A 17,147-nucleotide genomic window follows, 5' to 3' on the forward strand; every position below is an offset into this window, starting at 1 on the left:
AGTCTATTAGAATAGTATTAATATATTACTAGAAAGTTATTAGATTATTATAGAATTCAAATAGTAGAACTACTAGTTTAAAGAATCTATATCTCGTTCTAAAAGCTGCTTATACTATAGAAGCTAGTTCTATATAAATTCGATTAAAAATATATTAAATATCTAATTTAATAAATATTAATAATTCGACTAATTAGTTAAGAATCTTAGTAATAAGCAGCAGGAAATAGTAGTTCTTTTTTATTATAGTATTTAGCTATTAATAATTAATATAAAATTATAGGCTACTATCTTTCTTTTTAATAAATAAGACTAGTAATAAGAAGAGGAATTCGGATAGCTTAATAAAACCCTTTTTTAGGTTCTTAATAAGATACTTTTTTATTTTTTCGAGTTTATTAAAGCTTATTTTATAGAAATAGGCCGTTTTTATTAAGGGATCTGGTTTATTAAAACAGAGCTTATAATTAAAAAGTCGAGATTAGAGAAGCTTATCTACTACTTTCTTAGAGAATGCTCTAGCTATATTATATAGCTATATAGAGAGAAATACCCGAAGCTCTTAAAGTTCTTTGGGATTAAAAGATAATATATTACTAAGGGTATTAGGTTTATCTATATTCAGGAAATATATTAGGTTACTAGTTTGAGTATAATATCCGGTAGGCTATAGTATTAGTTATCTAATTACTATAGGTAATAGTAAATATTTCTTTAATTTATAATTCTGTTTCTTAAATATATAGTTAATTTTATTAATAGTAACTAATCTAATTAAGTTACCGGAATCTTTAGTATTTAATTAGAAAGTAGCTACTCTAATAAAATAGTAGAAATAATCTAGTAGCTTAATTATTTTAAGAGTATTAAGATCTAGCTCTTTCTTTCTTACCTAATATTTGGCTTTTCTTATAAAAAGATAAGAAGTATATCTTTTTATTTCTCGGATCTGGTTTTACTAGTTCTTTTTAGAATTCTAGTTAGAATATCTTTAAAATAAATTTTTTTTTAAAATTTCTTATTAAAATATTGGATTTTCTAAATAAGATCTAGCTAATAAAATTAATTCCGTTAATAGTCTAATAAGATATTATACTTTACTAGTTATTTTCTTTCCAGAATTATATTATAAGAGCTAAAATTAGTAATAAGTAGGTATTATCGAGTTTGAGAGTATTAATTAATAGTTAGATTTATAGTAGCTAGATATTAAATAGCTTTACTAGGTTATTTATTAAAACCTTATAAGGAAATAAGGGTTTTGAATTTATATAAAGGCATTTATAATACTTTTATTAGAGGGCAAATATACTTTTAGTTAATTAGAATATATATATTTATTCTAGTATTTATTAAGTACTAGAAGATTATAGTTTTGCTTTTCTAATATACTTAATAATTAATAAGAAACTAGTTCCCGCTAATTAGCTAAGTAAGATCTATAGGTTCTTAGTAAAGTTCTTATTTTAGAAAAGCTACCTTTATATCTAGAACTAGACTTTTCTCGACTTATTAATATTATACTTTTTATTAAATAGTAAATAAGAGTTAGTATTCTCGTTATTTATTTCTAAATTATCGGCTTTTTCTAAATAGTTCTCTTTAATAGATATAATCTTATTAAAGTTAGAATAGATACTTTTTATATATCCAGGCTTTTTATAGCTATAATAATAAAGACTCTCTAGCTAGTCTAGTCTCTTTTTAAATTCTCGGCAGACTGCCTTCTTTAGCTATAAAAATACTAGCTACTAAGATTAATCTATTAAATATAGAATTACTATAGTTCCTTGAATTCCGATAGGCTTTCTAGCCCGAGGTAATATTTAATAGTAAGTGGTTTCTACTAGTTATTTCTTCTAGAATTACTAATTTTTAATTAAGAGAAGCCTATTCTTTTATTTTATATATTATTTAGTAAGGTTCCTAGAAGTATTAAACTTCTTATTACTTAAGCTTTTAAGTAGCTCGAGATTTATTTTATCTATTAAATTATTATATTAGTTATCTAGTAACTTTTCTAATTTTATTATTAAGTAAATAAACTTTACTTAGAATACCGGAAATAGCTTATCTCTTTATTTTAGGTACTAGTATATCTCTTTTATTTCCTAGTACTCTATTTCTTTACTTTTATTATAAGCTTACTAGAGGATCTTAAAAATTTATTTAATAGTTAAGATCTATCTAACTAATTCAGGTTCTAGTTAATTATAGATAAAGTTACAGGCATTTCTGGTAACTAGTTATATTATATAAATTTTTTTTTAGTAATTTGCTATTAAATTCAGAAGAGTTCTATATTAGTTTATTTCTTATATTAAATATCTAATTATTAATCTAGTAATTATTCTTATTTATAAATAGAGCGGAATCCTTAATTCTAATAAGCTATAATTAATTACTATAGATTAAAAGCAAGAGGAAGCCTTAATATTAGCCCCCAAATAGTTCTCCTAATAGGAATCTATAGTATTCCTAAATATTTACCTATTTAGATCTCTACTTTATTACTTCTTCTTATATTAGTCTTTCTTTTATATAAAGTTAACTAGTAATTACCTCTAGCTTATTAACTTTCTTAGTAAGTTAATTAATATATAAATAGAATTTCTAATAATATTTCGCTTATTTATTAGCTATAAGGCAAGATTTATTAATAAAGTTATCTTATATAAATAATCTTTACTAGGCCTTATCTATTTTCAGAGTATTTATACTAATTTTAAATTTCAAGTCGGCTAGCTATTTCTTAATATCTTCTTCCGAAATAATATTATAATAGCTTTCCTAATAGTATAGATTTATAATATTAAAATCCGGCTTCTCTATTTCATTATACTAGGGCCTCTTATCTAATATATCTATAATAGTAGTACTTGGCCCCGGGCTATTTATAATAGCTTTAGAAGAGGTATTAGCTATAGAGATAAATACTAAATAAGTTCTTCTTATTTAATATTAGTAAACTATAACTAATTATTATTTTATTTAGTTTTAAGTTAGTAGACTAAAACCGACTATAATTTTTTCTTATTTTAAATTAGTAGACTATTACTAATTCTTTCTATACTAGGGAAAGAAGCTAGTTCTTTTACTTTTATTAGTATTAAGGGAATATTATCTGCTTTAGTTAAGAGTTAGACTTCGAGGTTAACTAGATTATAGAGAATATTATACTTCTAGTTAAGCTCTCTAGTTCTTTATAGTTCAAGGAGATTATTAAATATTAAAAGCAGTATTCTGTTTTTATTTCCCAAAAATAAATACAAGTCTTTTACTAGTAGTATTATATTGCCTCTATAGGCCGAGTCAAATAAGCTTAGTATTATATAATAGCGGAATTAATATAATAATTAAAGACTTAAAGTTTAAAGAATCTTATATATTAGAAAATACTAAGCTATAGAATAAAATAGAGAGAATACTTTAATCTTTAGTATTATTCCGTCTAAATAATTCCGGCTTAGCTTTATTTTATATCTATTTCTAATATTCTATCCTTAGTAGATTATATCCTTATACTAGCTATTATAATAGGTACTATTATACTATCTTATATAATTATAGAATCTATTATAATTTATAATTATATATAAAAGTTATTTTTATTAGATATATAGTTATTTTTTAATATAATATATAGACTAAAAAATCGATATTAGAGTTACTGGGATATCGGAATTAGTATTACTAATAAGTATAGTAAGCTGGCTAAAACCGGGTACAAAAATGCTTGCAAGTAGTATATAAACTCTAAGTAACGGGAAAAGGAGATAAGTTTCGTAATTCGTGAAGTATTTCTAATAATATAACTTCTATTTCGAGGTTATATAGAGGCTCGGTATATATATACTAGTAAAAATTAGTACTTCTTCTGGAAAGTAAGTTTAAAAAATAAGACCGGAGAGTAAGAATAAAAGTTAGAACTCAAATTAAAATCTTAAATAGTTTAATATAATATATAAAAAAAACTTCTATAATTTTTCTTGTTATTTAAATCTCTAATTCATATAAAACTTATTATAACTTATATAACTAATAATAATTAATAAGAATAAGCTTCTTTATTTATAACTAATAATATTTCTAATAAATATTTACTTAAGTAATATTACTATTACTAGTTATATAACTAAGAATAATTATTTAATAAATATTAAATTAAGAAAAAAAGAAAAAAAGAACAAATTAAATATAGAATAGTTCTTTAATATAATAGCTTTAGTATTATAATATTAATATAGTAATTATATAAGAATTATAATAAGTAAAAAGAATTTGATTTTTATACTTTATTATATAACTAAAGCCAAGAAATAAATAATAAGTTATATATTTATATTAGAAGAGTGGCCTATTATATTAATTAGCCTTAGAATTTCTTTAAATAATAACTGGGCCTATAAAAATATAACCTGGTTCCTAATCCGAGACCCTTGCTTTTATAGAAAATAGCGCGGGCCGGCAGAATAATACCGAGTAAGGCTTAGAAGCCTTTCGGGGACTTATCTTCTAATTAATCGACTATGGGCTAGAGTAAAAACATGGTAAATTGCCTTTACTATGGGCCGAACGAGTAATTCTTGGTAAATTAGTAACTTTGGTCCTAAAATATTCTCGCAACCTTATATATATTTTGGACACAAATATAGGATGCACTCTGTATAGGGTGTTTAATAATACAACGAATATCTAGCAGAGAATAATGCACAGCGTTTAGGACGAGATGCTAACTTTGAATAAAGGTATTGTAAAAAGAACTATCAAAATACTCGTTGTCTAACCTATAGCTAACTAACTCGTTCTAGTGCAATGGTAATTTTTCTAGCCTGTGGAAGGCTAATACGAGGTTCGAAGTGCTTGAACACTAATATAATTGACATAATTAACTAATCCCTCAGGAGTTCCAGCAAATATCTCCTTCGGAGTCTGAACACGCCTCGCCCTCCGTCGAGATCTGATATATCTCGAAGTCATATAGACTAATTGGCGCGCTATGATCGCATTTGCCGGTGCCGACTTTGTCGCCGTAATAGCATGGTGCTTGGACGCCCCAGCCCTCCGTTACAGAGACCTCACAGCAATAACCTGTTGCCGTAATAATTCTGCCGGCGGGACCGCAAATGCAAGTTGGGCTGTACTCATGGAACGTGTTTTGGCTCAAGAGAAACCAAATGTTGCATCCCGTTTGTGCCAGGGCCAGACTTCCCAGCGAGAAGAACAGAAAGAGACGGCCTTCGGGGAAATTAGCCTCAATATGTCAAAAATGAAGGGCTATAGACCTACTAGCCACCATCTGGCCAGAATATTATACGAGCTGGATTTAATCAAGCGAAGCTTACAGACTGTCCCACGCCCTGTTCCTTAGAAGCATTTAATAGATGTTTGAGAGAGAGTACTAGCCAGGGCATACGTACAAATAAAAAGCGGTATTTTGAGAAGAAAGATTTGCAATAACAGATTCTCGGTGGTTCGGGGGAATTGCAGGTTGTGTAGTGGTTTTTCTCTTTTAATGCCTTACGCTACTCATGCCTTTAATTCAATTTATATAGTATTAATTCTATATGGTACTTGGACTTAAAAATCCGAGATAAACGAGACCGGGGAAATCTTAGGGTATTTAAATGAAATTTGCTAAGATCTAATCTAATTAGTATATTATAGAATTATTCAAGTTATTTAAGTTATTTATAAATAATTCATAATTAACTTAAATAGAATATAAGTAATATATATCTTAAATAACTTGAGTAAAATAGAATAATTATTTATAAATAATATAAATAACTATAAATAATTATATGAAAGTTATATAGAAGTTAATTAATTATAGTAAATAGATATATATTTAAATTTAAAAAAAAAGAACTAATATATTTATTAAGCAGCCTTATATAAGATAAGCTAATACTTATATAAATCTATTTAAATACAGATTTTCTATAATAAATAAACTAACTATTACTAAGGTTTAATTCGCTTATTAAGTACTATTATTACCTAATTAAATAGCGAGATAATACTAGGTGCGGCCCCCCCCCCAAAGCCTTACCCGATTAGGCTAGCTCAATCACGTGTACAGATCACGTGCGTTATTCAAGTTATTTATAAATAACTTGAATAATATATAAATAAAATAAAAGTAATAGCTATTATTCTATTTTATTTATTTAATATACTAAATCTAATTACTATTTATTTAATATATTAAAAAATAGCTTTAATTAAAATTAAATAAAATTAATAATAACTTAATTAGCTTGATTTTAAATTTGATTTAATTTAATTAGAACTATAATTAATTATAATTATTAAATAAAAGTAAAAACTTATAAATTTATTATATATTATAAGTATTATAAGGCTTAGTTCTAAGTTTAAAAAGCAAATTAAAGTAACTTTTATTTCGAGATTACTAAAGAGAGAAATATATATAAGTATATGAAATAATATAGCCTAATATAATCTAGTATATTTATATATAATAATATATAATAATTATATCCGGATTTTTAATGCGTTTCTTATATATATAACTAGTATAAAATTAAATAAGATAAGGTATTTGCTATTAATTTAAAGCAAATAATATTGATTTTAAATAAGAGATATATATTATTATAAGAAATAAGAAATATTAATTACTAAATAAATAAACTTAACTAAAAAGCGAAATCTTCTTATTAAATATAATATATTAAATTCAAGAAAAAAATAAAGTTCTAGTAATAATATTAGTAATATAAATATAATAACTTTTAATATTATAACTAATTATTAATAATATAAATAATAAATATAAATCTTTAATTTTAAGTTTTAATAAAAATAAAGTTTCAAAAGTTTATAATTAGTGAATTATTATATAATAGTTAAAAAGAAAAAGAAATAAATAATAACTTTAAATAAATTTATTATATTTAATTAGAATTTTAATTATTTTCTAATAATAAAAAGTAATTAAAGAAATAATAATAATAAAGAAAACGTAAAATTAAAAAGCAAGAAATTTTAATTAAATAAACTTGCTTAAATTATAATAGCCTTTTTAAGCTTATTAATTAAAAACTTTAACTTTAATATAATATTTAAATAAAAATAACTTATAAATAAGCTTTAATCAGTATTAATAAAAGATTTTTTTTATATAAAATAACTATTATTACTTAAAAGAAAAAGTAAAGTATTATATATAATATTAATAATAAATATAAATCCTTAATTCTTTTTTAATTAATAATTAAATATAATATTAAAAAATAGCTTTTATAAAAATAAAGCTATATATTAAAAAGATATTATTATTACTAAAATATAAACCCTAATAATAATAAGCTATAAATAAACTTTGAAAGAATTAATTAAAGTAATAACTTTATATAAAATAGCTTTTATTATTTAAAAAAATAAAGACTAATTAGTAATAGAAATATAAAATTAAAAAAAACTTTAAAATATTATAATATATATAAATAATATAAAAGTTATTAATTTAAATAATACTTGTTTATTACTTTTAAATAAATATAATAAAAATATATAATAATTAATAAAAGTTTAAAATCTTGCTTAATTCCTTAATTATACTTTAGATACAAATTTGTTTTTATCCTTAACTTGTAGTTTATTATCGAGATTAAAGTTTAGTTCTGGCCTCAAACTAAGTAAAGGAATATACTGTGCTAACTCTGAGTTCTTCTTTATTTTCGTGTATTTCCATTCCATTACTAGACTTCCAAAAATTGCTATAGCAGCAATGATAGCTGCTGCTCTATATGGCCGAATAAGAGCGTCGTTATAAACGCGTTTGACGCCTTGTAGGAACTGCGTAGACATCCATTTATCGAGGGAAGTGGCGCCATTGGCCAGGACGGTCTGGGGATCCAGCTCTGGAACGGTGTTCTTCAGACCAGACACAAGCTTATTGATAAAAAGATTCTGGCCGGCAGAAACAAAGAGTGCACCTCCGATATTGTATGCGAATAAAACAATTGACGTTCCCTTTGGCACTTCATTCACGGCGAGGGCTAGCTGTACTGCGATGAGTGGCATCTGTACTCCTAAGCCAAGCCCGATGCCTGCCATTGCTTCATATCCGATCCAAGCTGGGTAATTGGTGTCTGGATGAAAGGTAGAAACCATACCAAAACCAACAGCACTAAGTACAGAGGATATAATCATAAATGGCGGACAGTATCCAATACTTATCACAGCCACACCACCTGCGACAAGGTTAGCCTTGAAATTTAAGCAACATGCAAAGAATATACCTATCAATGAACCGACGAATATTCCCAAGTCTAGAGGCAAAATCATTAAGCCTGACTCTAAAGCGGAGGCACCTTTCACCGCCTGAAACCAGATAGGGAGATAGCTGTGGATAACATGAACGGCTGATCCCATGGCGAAGGAGAACAAAAAGGCAGCAATAAGACAGCGTTTGCCGATTAGGCTCAGAGGAATTGTCGCGTCTTCTGGCCGGAATACCTGGACACAATAGAAGATCATGAACAGAGTGACGAAACCGTCGAACAGCCAAACCATGGTCACTCCACCCCAAGGGTGTTTGCTCCCGCCCCAATTCAAAGCTAGGATAAGACAAGTGACAGAGGAAATCAACAAGATTTTTCCTTCTAGATCAATTTTCTTCACGCGCGCCAGCGAACCCCCAATATCATCAAGCTGGGGGGATGGAAAATTGAGGACGACAATAAGAATGACAACTACAGCAACAGGGATTTGAAGGTAGAAGCACCATCTCCAAGACACACTGTCTGTCAAGGCTCCAGCAATGATAGGTGCAACAACACATGTCATACCATACGCAACGGTTAATCCAGTGTATGTAAGGCGCCTTTTTAAAGGGACCGAGTATTCAATAATTCTCAGAGCTCCAGATAATATGCCTCCAGATCCAAAACCTGTAACGCCACGTCCAACGATCAACATGATGCTCGAGGTTGCGGAACTGCAGATGGCACTTCCGGCCGTGAACACGGCTAAACAGCTGATGAAAGTCCACTTTAGGGAGCATATGGGGTACAGTGCATCCCAGAGCAATTGGGAAATGCCAAGTGTGAGCAAGTAGGCACTCGTGTACCATCCTATGTCATCGAGAGATTTGAAAGCCGTCGTGATTTTAGGAACTGCTGTCGAAATCATATTTACGTCCTGAATTTTCGGAGTTAGTAGTGGTTGCAAGCGCAAAATTGTGGGTCTTGGCTTACACTGGCTGTCAAATATGTACAGAGATAGCAGGCGAAGGTAAGAGCAGTAAGCTTTACACCGTGGGGATACTCTTCGCATGCAGTGTCACTGCTAGACCGGATTTGAAGGTCATTTTCAGAGCCAATCTTAGGCCTCTTTTGAACTGTATCCCCCAATAAACAGGGTTATTCTTTGTCGTAGTTGTTGCACCGTTGCTTCGGACGGAATCTCAAACGATGCACGGCCGTCCAAGGTTTTGAGGATGTCACGAAGTACGGGCTCAATTGGAAGCATATATCCCCACGGCTGCTCCACAGCTCTAGACAGGATGTAGCCACAGAGCCTGTTGTCTCGAATTACCCAAGATCCCGAGTCTCCGTTATCTAAGAGGAATCATCAGCCGCATCGGATTTAAGCAACCTTAATACACTTACTCAGTTGCTTGTCCAAAAATACCGTCCTGACTTCAAACTCAAAGTCTTCAAACATCCAATATGCAGAACCTGGACTTAGGTAGCCTTCCAAGACTCCGCTGGTCCCTGAGATAACATGCACAGGACCGTGCACAAGCTCTTCGTGGAGGAGGTAGTCGTTAATCGATGTCTGCTCGGACCTTCCCGGGAGTTGCACCGTGTTCGGGCTGTACATCGGAGCTTGAATGCTAACCAGTGCCCAGTCTTGACCATATGGGACATCTGTGGATGCGGATTGGCCATCAAAAGAAACCTGGGAACTGGCGATCGAAAGAAACCTGTATGAGTGGATGTTTCCAACGGGCGTGGGGACTAAATATAATCAGGATATATCTGAACATTGGATGGTAGGCATGCCCAGCATAAAGATCGGCAAGGAAGAAGACTTACTCTGTGCATCCTGAACATCTATGTCTCTGTCGGGTATGTAGTCCGGCCCTAAAAGTGAATGCGACGTGGTCAATCCAAACACGCACCCATCCACGACAATTAGTCCACCCAATGTGCATTTAGCGCCACTCCACATATTAGATCCACTGCATAACACGCCACATATTGATGAGCCATTGTTGAGATAACCCCGGACTACCTGACCAGGAAAGGCTCCAGGATCCATGGGCTCGCTGACACCAGAAGCGCAAAGTTGAGTCTCTTGTACCAAGACAACATGTCGGTAGTCCACTGAAGGCACCACTTCAATACCCCCCCCGGCCATCTGCCTAAGAGCCGATGAGATGACCCGATGTTGCTCTCTAGTGAGACATAAGAATAGGATCGTGGGTTTCAGTTCCATGGGGTCAGGCCTGGTGCTTGCATAAACACAGTCAATAATAACACCTGTTGTGGTAGTCCATTTCAAGGATTGTAGGAAGTTTTGAAGTCGTATCTTGAGATCTGAGTTAGATCCTAGCTCGAACCGCTTTGGAACTGGTACGTCGATGGCTATGTAGCAGTTGTCGGCCAAGCAATGCAAGGGGCGTTGAGAGCTGGCACAAAGATCTTGCGTGCCGACTGTTGGAAGAGACGGAAGGCCAGCTTCAAGCTCTGGTCTAACGGTTGGGCTGGGATGCAGCGGGTCCGTGGTGTCTGGCTGCTCATCTGACGGACCTTGGTCTTGAGAATCGATCAAACCGTCCCCAGAAGGCAATGAACCTGGACTCGGGTCCAAATCTGCTTTGCTTCGTGTGTTTTCACTCTGCACGGCTGCTGGTAAGGAGCTTGTTCGGACTCTATCGTTGATGTGCAATGTATTTGAGAAAGGCCAAGAAGTGTGGCTACGGGGCCTCGGGGCTGCAGATATTTGACCGCGCTTGAATAGTCGTCCCCCAAATCGAGCTCGACCACCACCTAAGTCGTGGACTTTGACGCGAGGATCCGGCTTTTGGATATGACTTGGTACATGCGGCAGTCCATTGAACGCGTTTTGAGTGACATCCAATGGCGTCGAGATCTGTTGAGGACGCCCGTAGGCTCTCTCTCAAGGCGAACATCATTGATGATCTCTGAGAGCCCTTGCCACTTCCACGGAGATTCCTTTGTGCTTGATCACTATCACTTTAGATTGATGTCAAAAGATATAGAATTATGAATACAGAAATTATTTAGGCTGAACCCTGGGCTGAATCACTGATACAGTGACGCCCGGCTTGAGTGGCGGATTGCAACAAAAGCAATAACCAATTGTTCAGCTGACCGCCACTTTGACGTGAAGCTGCCTCGCGAATCAGCCTTACCAGAACACCCAACACCAAAATTGGTTCGGGCAGAAAATAATTACCCAGGAGGCCCCATCTCAACTGGCTCGAATTAAAACCCCGCAAATTCACCAGATATCTCTGTCATAAAAAATGGACTCAACAACAAGCCTTTCCGAAGACCCGCCAGAGTTACTCAAGAAAAAGATCGTTTCGCGTTTCTGGCGAAAGCCAGGGGAGGCTGTAATTCTCGAGCACTACGATACTTACTTTGAATATTACAATACGACGTGCCACGCCTTGTTCGTTGGATTCTCTTCAAAAGAGATTAATACCCTTTCCATCAACTCGCACGAAGACCTACTTCACATGGTTGACGTATTCTGGGAATTATGCAAGGACACACCAAACTTCGACCGCCCACAGGCACGATCCGCACTCAAAAAGTGCCCAAAGCATAGGAATGAGCCTCAAGATAAGATCAACAACTCGATCGATGTCTTGCTACGCTTGTGGCTCACAATTCGAGTACAGAATTCGGACTTTTCGCCCGCAGCCAAGACTCTCCAATGGGACGACACTTCAACAGTTCAAGACTTTCTTACACAACATTTCCCTTCGCCACGAAGCCACAGTTCTGATCCTGGCTTGCCGCTAGAGAGCAACTTTACTGCAGTCAATCTTTATCGCATGTGTGGGATTCGAGTCTCCTGGACCTATCAGCTCGAAGACCATCTGAAATATGACATTGAGAATCGGATCGTCTGTGTCTACTCTCTAAGCCAATGCCTTCTCGATCATTTAGAAAGGTATAATTCGGGCAGAACTCATGATTTTGAACATTACTGATATGGAAATAAGCGTTTCGATCCTTCCTCGACCTCTGGTAGAAGAGACCTTGCTCTCCTTGAGTATCCTATTTCCAAATTGGAATTTCGCCACCGAGAAGTTTCTCCGCAAATCTCAGAAACTCCATCTTCACGATAACCTCTTCGAATACCCTGGCCATGCTCATCTTGACCAATTTCACCACTGGCGGGGTCGCCTCTCTCGTCTACAGCTCGAGTTCCAGGCCCCTGGTCCTGGTGTTCGACACATCTGGTCGGATAGGAGGAATCGGCTGCAGTGGTACACTTTCTGGTTTGCAGTGGTAATCTTGATTCTTACCATTTTCTTCGGCGTGATAACAACAATTTTGACGACGTTGCAGACAATTTATACGTATCAAAGTCTCCAGCTAGCTAAACAAGCTGTGTCTCCGGGAAACGGGCATAGTATATAGTTATGAATTGAATCGTTAGGTGCTTTTTTTTAAATACCATTTGCGATTCGAAGATGTTTCAATTGGAATGGCGCAAAGTAAAAAAAGGCGTGACTTGCCAGCCACCCCATCTTCGCCCAATAATATGTAACGCGGAGCTATTCAATCCCTCCCCACAATGCCAGCCAGACCTCTCTCTTACAACCGAACCTACACTCGAACTCCGCAAAGCCGTTATCTCTGGACGTATCTCAGTATTGAAATTTCGAAAGCCATAATTAAGAGCCACATTTCTACCGGCTCGCACTTACTCAGACTTACGCTAGGGGTTTAACCGAGATCGCTAATTCGATCCCGAACCTAAAAGAACGCCTAACTTCCTTTCGTATCAAGAATTGAAGCTTAACCTCTAGTCTTATTTCCAAAAGCTGAAGATTTCTCTTGAATTGTACTTGACAATTATAAAGATGTTTGGGATATAGTAACATTCTTGACTCTCAAAGTACGAGGGGGGATATAGACTATTTACTAGAATAGTCTAAATAAGAATCGAGTTTTATATAAATAAAAATTAATAAAGAGCTTGAGATTATAATAATACTAATTGAAATTATATAAAGTTAGCTATTACTTAATTGATTTACTTATTAAACTAGTATTTTAGTTATTTTATATTATAATAAGGTAATATTATAATAGTAGTAAAGAGCTTGAATTGAGCTAAAGGCTATCTGCCGGGCTAAAAGCACTGGCTACACGCTAAGTCACGTGCAGTGGTGCCACGTGACTGGTGCCACGTAATATTTTAGCTAATTTTACTTTTTTTTATAAAATAAGAAATAAAAATCTTTATATTATATTATTTTAGTATTATTATAGTATATTAAGCTCTTATATTTCTAATAATATATAGTATATAATAGCTTATAATAATTAATTATAATTTACTAAATTTAAATATAATAAATTTAATAATTAATTTTACTTTATTAATTTAAAAGAAAAACAAACTCGTATTTTTAATAATTTAATTAATCTCGAAATTTAGCTTTTAATTAAAGTAAATAATAGTTTCTTTTATAAATATTAGTTCTTTAGTAATTTAAAAGAACTTAATTTTTATAATTTAATTATTTTTAAAATTTAGCTTTTAATTAATAAATAATATTATTTTAATATTAATAAAAGTAAAAGAACTAATAATTTCATTTTTAATAATTATTTTTTATATATTTATACTTTAATTATATATAATATTTTCTTCTAATAATATATTTATTAATATAGTTATTATTTCGGGAATTATATATTTAATTATAGAACTTAAAAATAATAAAATATAAGTAATAAAATATAAGTAATAAAATATAAATAATAAAATATAAGTAATAAAATATAAATAATAAAATATAAAATATAAAATATAATTATATAATTTTAAATATTATAAATATTTTAATAAATTTAGGAATTATATATTAATATTATAATATTATAATTCTAATTTCTAAATAATATATATAAAGATTATAGAGTAGAAAGTTATATTAAATAGTAAAAGAGTTTATTAAACTAGCTAGAAAAGAGCTTAAGTAAAGTATAAAATTTCAGGAAATAAATATATAGATTCTAACTAAGTAAAGTAATTATACTAGCCCTAACTTAGTAATTCTTACTATAATATATCTTCCAGAAAAGTATAATACTGTATTCTACCAGTTTTACCTAATTAGAGAGCTTTAAAATAGTAAAATTCGTCTAATATATAAGTTTTATAAAGCTGTATTAATATTCTAATCCGAATAGATTTAGTATATATTATTTCTCCAGATTACTAAATTTCAGGAGATCCCTATATAAACCCCCTCTTTTTACTAACTCTAGAGCCTCTAATTAAATACTCTTCTTTAATATTCTTCCAGAAATCCCTTTTCAAGCTTCTAATTATTATAAATATAACTTTTATCTTTTTTTATACTACTATTAAATTAATTCCGGCTTGCAAATTCACGGTATTTTTAATTCAAAATATATTCTTACTTTATCTTTTACTAATTTTAAATAGTATTAAGTAGCTCGTAAGTCTGCTATAAGTATAGCTCTTAACTATTAATATAAAGCTTACTTTTAATAGAATATTAAGGTTTAGATTCCTGTAATATCTTCTAATACTTCTAGTACTTCTTTACTAAAAATAAAGAAGTTTATATTAAAACCTTATATTTCTTATTCTACTTATACTAGTTTTAGAAAGATCCCTTATATAAGTTACTATAAGTTCTCTATATTATTTCAAAGCTCGTTTTAACTTAATATAGTCTTATTTACTCTAAAAGGCAAGAATAATAGTTCTTACTATAATATTATTAGTAGATATTCTTATTACTAGAAATATACTTCTAGTTATTTTTATTTAGTTATTCTAATTTCTTATATCTCTATTATATAGCTCTTTCTTATATAACTTCTAATTATTAAAAATACTATAAGTTCTCTTTTCTTAATTCTCTTTTATAAATTCTAACTATTTTAAAGTATTTATTTATTTTTAGATACTTTATTTATATTATACTTGAGATTACTAAATCTAATAAAGAAAATAGTAATAAGAGCTCTTTTACTAAAATTTACGAGGCTATTAAGAAAAATAAGAAATAGTCTAATTAGATAAAGGGCCTTTTATATAAACTTATTAATATTATAATAAAACGCCTTTAGATCTCTTACTATTAGCTTTTAAGCTCTATTATTTTAATAGATTTTATAAATAAAAGATATAAATAAAAGCTTCTTTTTATATTATTTAATTATTTTGATCTTTATTCTAATATTTTAAAGATTTAATAAAGCTTTAAAATTCTCGAATTTAAATTAGAATAGATTTTTCATAAATTTATTTATAGATATATTACTTATTTAAAGATATATAACTTAAAAGATATCTTTATTATACTTTTAATATAGCTATATATTCTAAATATTAATATAATAAAGCTTTATAGTAATTCTTTTATTTTTTCTAATAATTAGTTAAATAGTTTACTTATTATTATAGAATATAATTCAGAGCTTTCTAATATCTAAATATAGATCCCTAAATAGCTTCTAGAAAGCTATAGTTTTTTTTATTATATAAGTAACTTTATATATTTCTAATTTAGTTAAAGAAGTAATTATAGAGTTTTATTAAATAGCTTTTTATAATATTAAATCTCTAAATAAGGAAATTATATATCTATAGTTTAATTATCTTATATTTAGATTATCTATATATAAAGTATTAGATATAATTTATAGCTATATTTTTCTATATTTTCTATTATACTAAATTATAAAAAACCGAGTTTTAAACAGGTATTAGAAAGCCTAATCTATAGCTATAAAATATTCTGGAATAGGATTTATTAAGAACTAAGAGAATATTAATATAATAAAAGCTATATCCGGCCTAATTATAATTATAGTATAAAGTAGTAATCTAACTTTCTTCTAATATATTTTAATTTAATATAAATAAGCTTAACTATTATATTTCTGAAAATTAATTTCAGGTAATAAAATACTAGAGTACTTTTTATTTATTATTCTAAACTTCTTAGTAATCTTTTTAATATAGGTATTATAAACTAGTTAGAGTTTTTTAGTCTTTTAATCTTTAATTATATAAATCCCGAAAAATTATTCTATATTCTATATATTATAAAACTTATAAACTCTTTTAATCTAAGTAATAATTAATTAAATATATGTTTTATTATTTTTATAATAAAGTATTATAATATAGTAGGCTATACTTTTTGAAAATTATATTATTTTAAAAATTTTAAGATTTAGGTTATATAATAAAAGCTATAGCCTTTTATATATAACTTATAGAAATTATATAAGAAAACTTGTTTTTCTATAGTTTTAGAAAATAATTCCTTATAAGTATTTAATTAATTAAGCTTTAATATATTATATATTATTTGTATTTTATTATTTATATTTTTAATTTATTATTTTATTATTAAGTTATGTTTTATATTCTAATATACTTTATATGGGTTTTTGTCTTATTATAGTTTCTCTTTTATATATTTTATAATAAGTAATATAGAAAGAATAGAAACTTTATAATTAAGATAATACTTTTATAAAGTTCTAAGAAATATTTATAAAGCAGATTATTAGTTTAGTAAATTAGGAAAGAAAAGGGCTATTATAATACTTTAAGCCTAAAACTAAAATATTAAAAATATATAAGTATTAATCTTAGTATTTTATATTAATTTCTAATATATCTAGTAATTTAAATATAGATTAGCTATAAGATATAATTATTAGTATAATATATAAAAGTAATAGAAATAGAAGCTAATTATAGAAGAAAAAGAAATAGAGGAAATAAAATAAGAAATATTATACTAAAATAATATAAATTAGACCTTAATTAGAAATAGGCTTTAGTATTTAGAAATAAAGTTATATTATTAATTTATATATTATTTTTAGTTATAGTAAAAACCA

General features: G+C 29.2%; 4 protein-coding genes across 4 annotated transcripts; 2 read left to right on the forward strand and 2 right to left on the reverse strand.

Annotated features, from left to right (window-relative positions):
- Positions 1-4,566: 4,566 nt before the first annotated feature.
- Positions 4,567-5,371, forward strand: K444DRAFT_631406 (uncharacterized protein; the record flags this gene model as incomplete). Its single annotated transcript, XM_024883356.1, has 3 exons — positions 4,567-4,589; positions 4,812-4,818; positions 4,985-5,371. 3 exons carry the CDS (start codon positions 4,567-4,569, stop codon positions 5,369-5,371), a joined length of 417 nt encoding a protein of 138 aa, XP_024734956.1.
- A 2,213-nt stretch (positions 5,372-7,584) lies between these two features.
- Positions 7,585-9,302, reverse strand: K444DRAFT_532820 (putative efflux pump antibiotic resistance protein; the record flags this gene model as incomplete). The annotated part of the gene is made up of 3 exons (XM_024875106.1): positions 7,585-8,225; positions 8,274-9,174; positions 9,231-9,302. Coding segments are annotated over 3 exons (1,614 nt in total), but the record flags the coding sequence as incomplete, so codon positions are not given.
- K444DRAFT_564413 (uncharacterized protein) lies at positions 8,863-10,194 on the reverse strand. Its single transcript, XM_024877064.1, has 4 exons — positions 10,074-10,194; positions 9,645-9,995; positions 9,231-9,593; positions 8,863-9,174 (listed from the first exon to the last, which is right to left on the reverse strand). Exons 2-3 carry the CDS (start codon positions 9,856-9,858, stop codon positions 9,358-9,360), a joined length of 450 nt encoding a protein of 149 aa, XP_024734958.1. The 5' UTR covers positions 9,859-9,995; positions 10,074-10,194; the 3' UTR covers positions 8,863-9,174; positions 9,231-9,357.
- A 1,444-nt stretch (positions 10,195-11,638) lies between these two features.
- Positions 11,639-12,572, forward strand: K444DRAFT_564414 (uncharacterized protein; the record flags this gene model as incomplete). The annotated part of the gene is made up of 2 exons (XM_024877065.1): positions 11,639-12,186; positions 12,239-12,572. Coding segments are annotated over exons 1-2 (774 nt in total), but the record flags the coding sequence as incomplete, so codon positions are not given.
- Positions 12,573-17,147: the final 4,575 nt, after the last annotated feature.

This window comes from Hyaloscypha bicolor, assembly GCF_002865645.1.
Source record: "Hyaloscypha bicolor E unplaced genomic scaffold K444scaffold_107, whole genome shotgun sequence".
Taxonomy (NCBI): domain Eukaryota; kingdom Fungi; phylum Ascomycota; class Leotiomycetes; order Helotiales; family Hyaloscyphaceae; genus Hyaloscypha; species Hyaloscypha bicolor.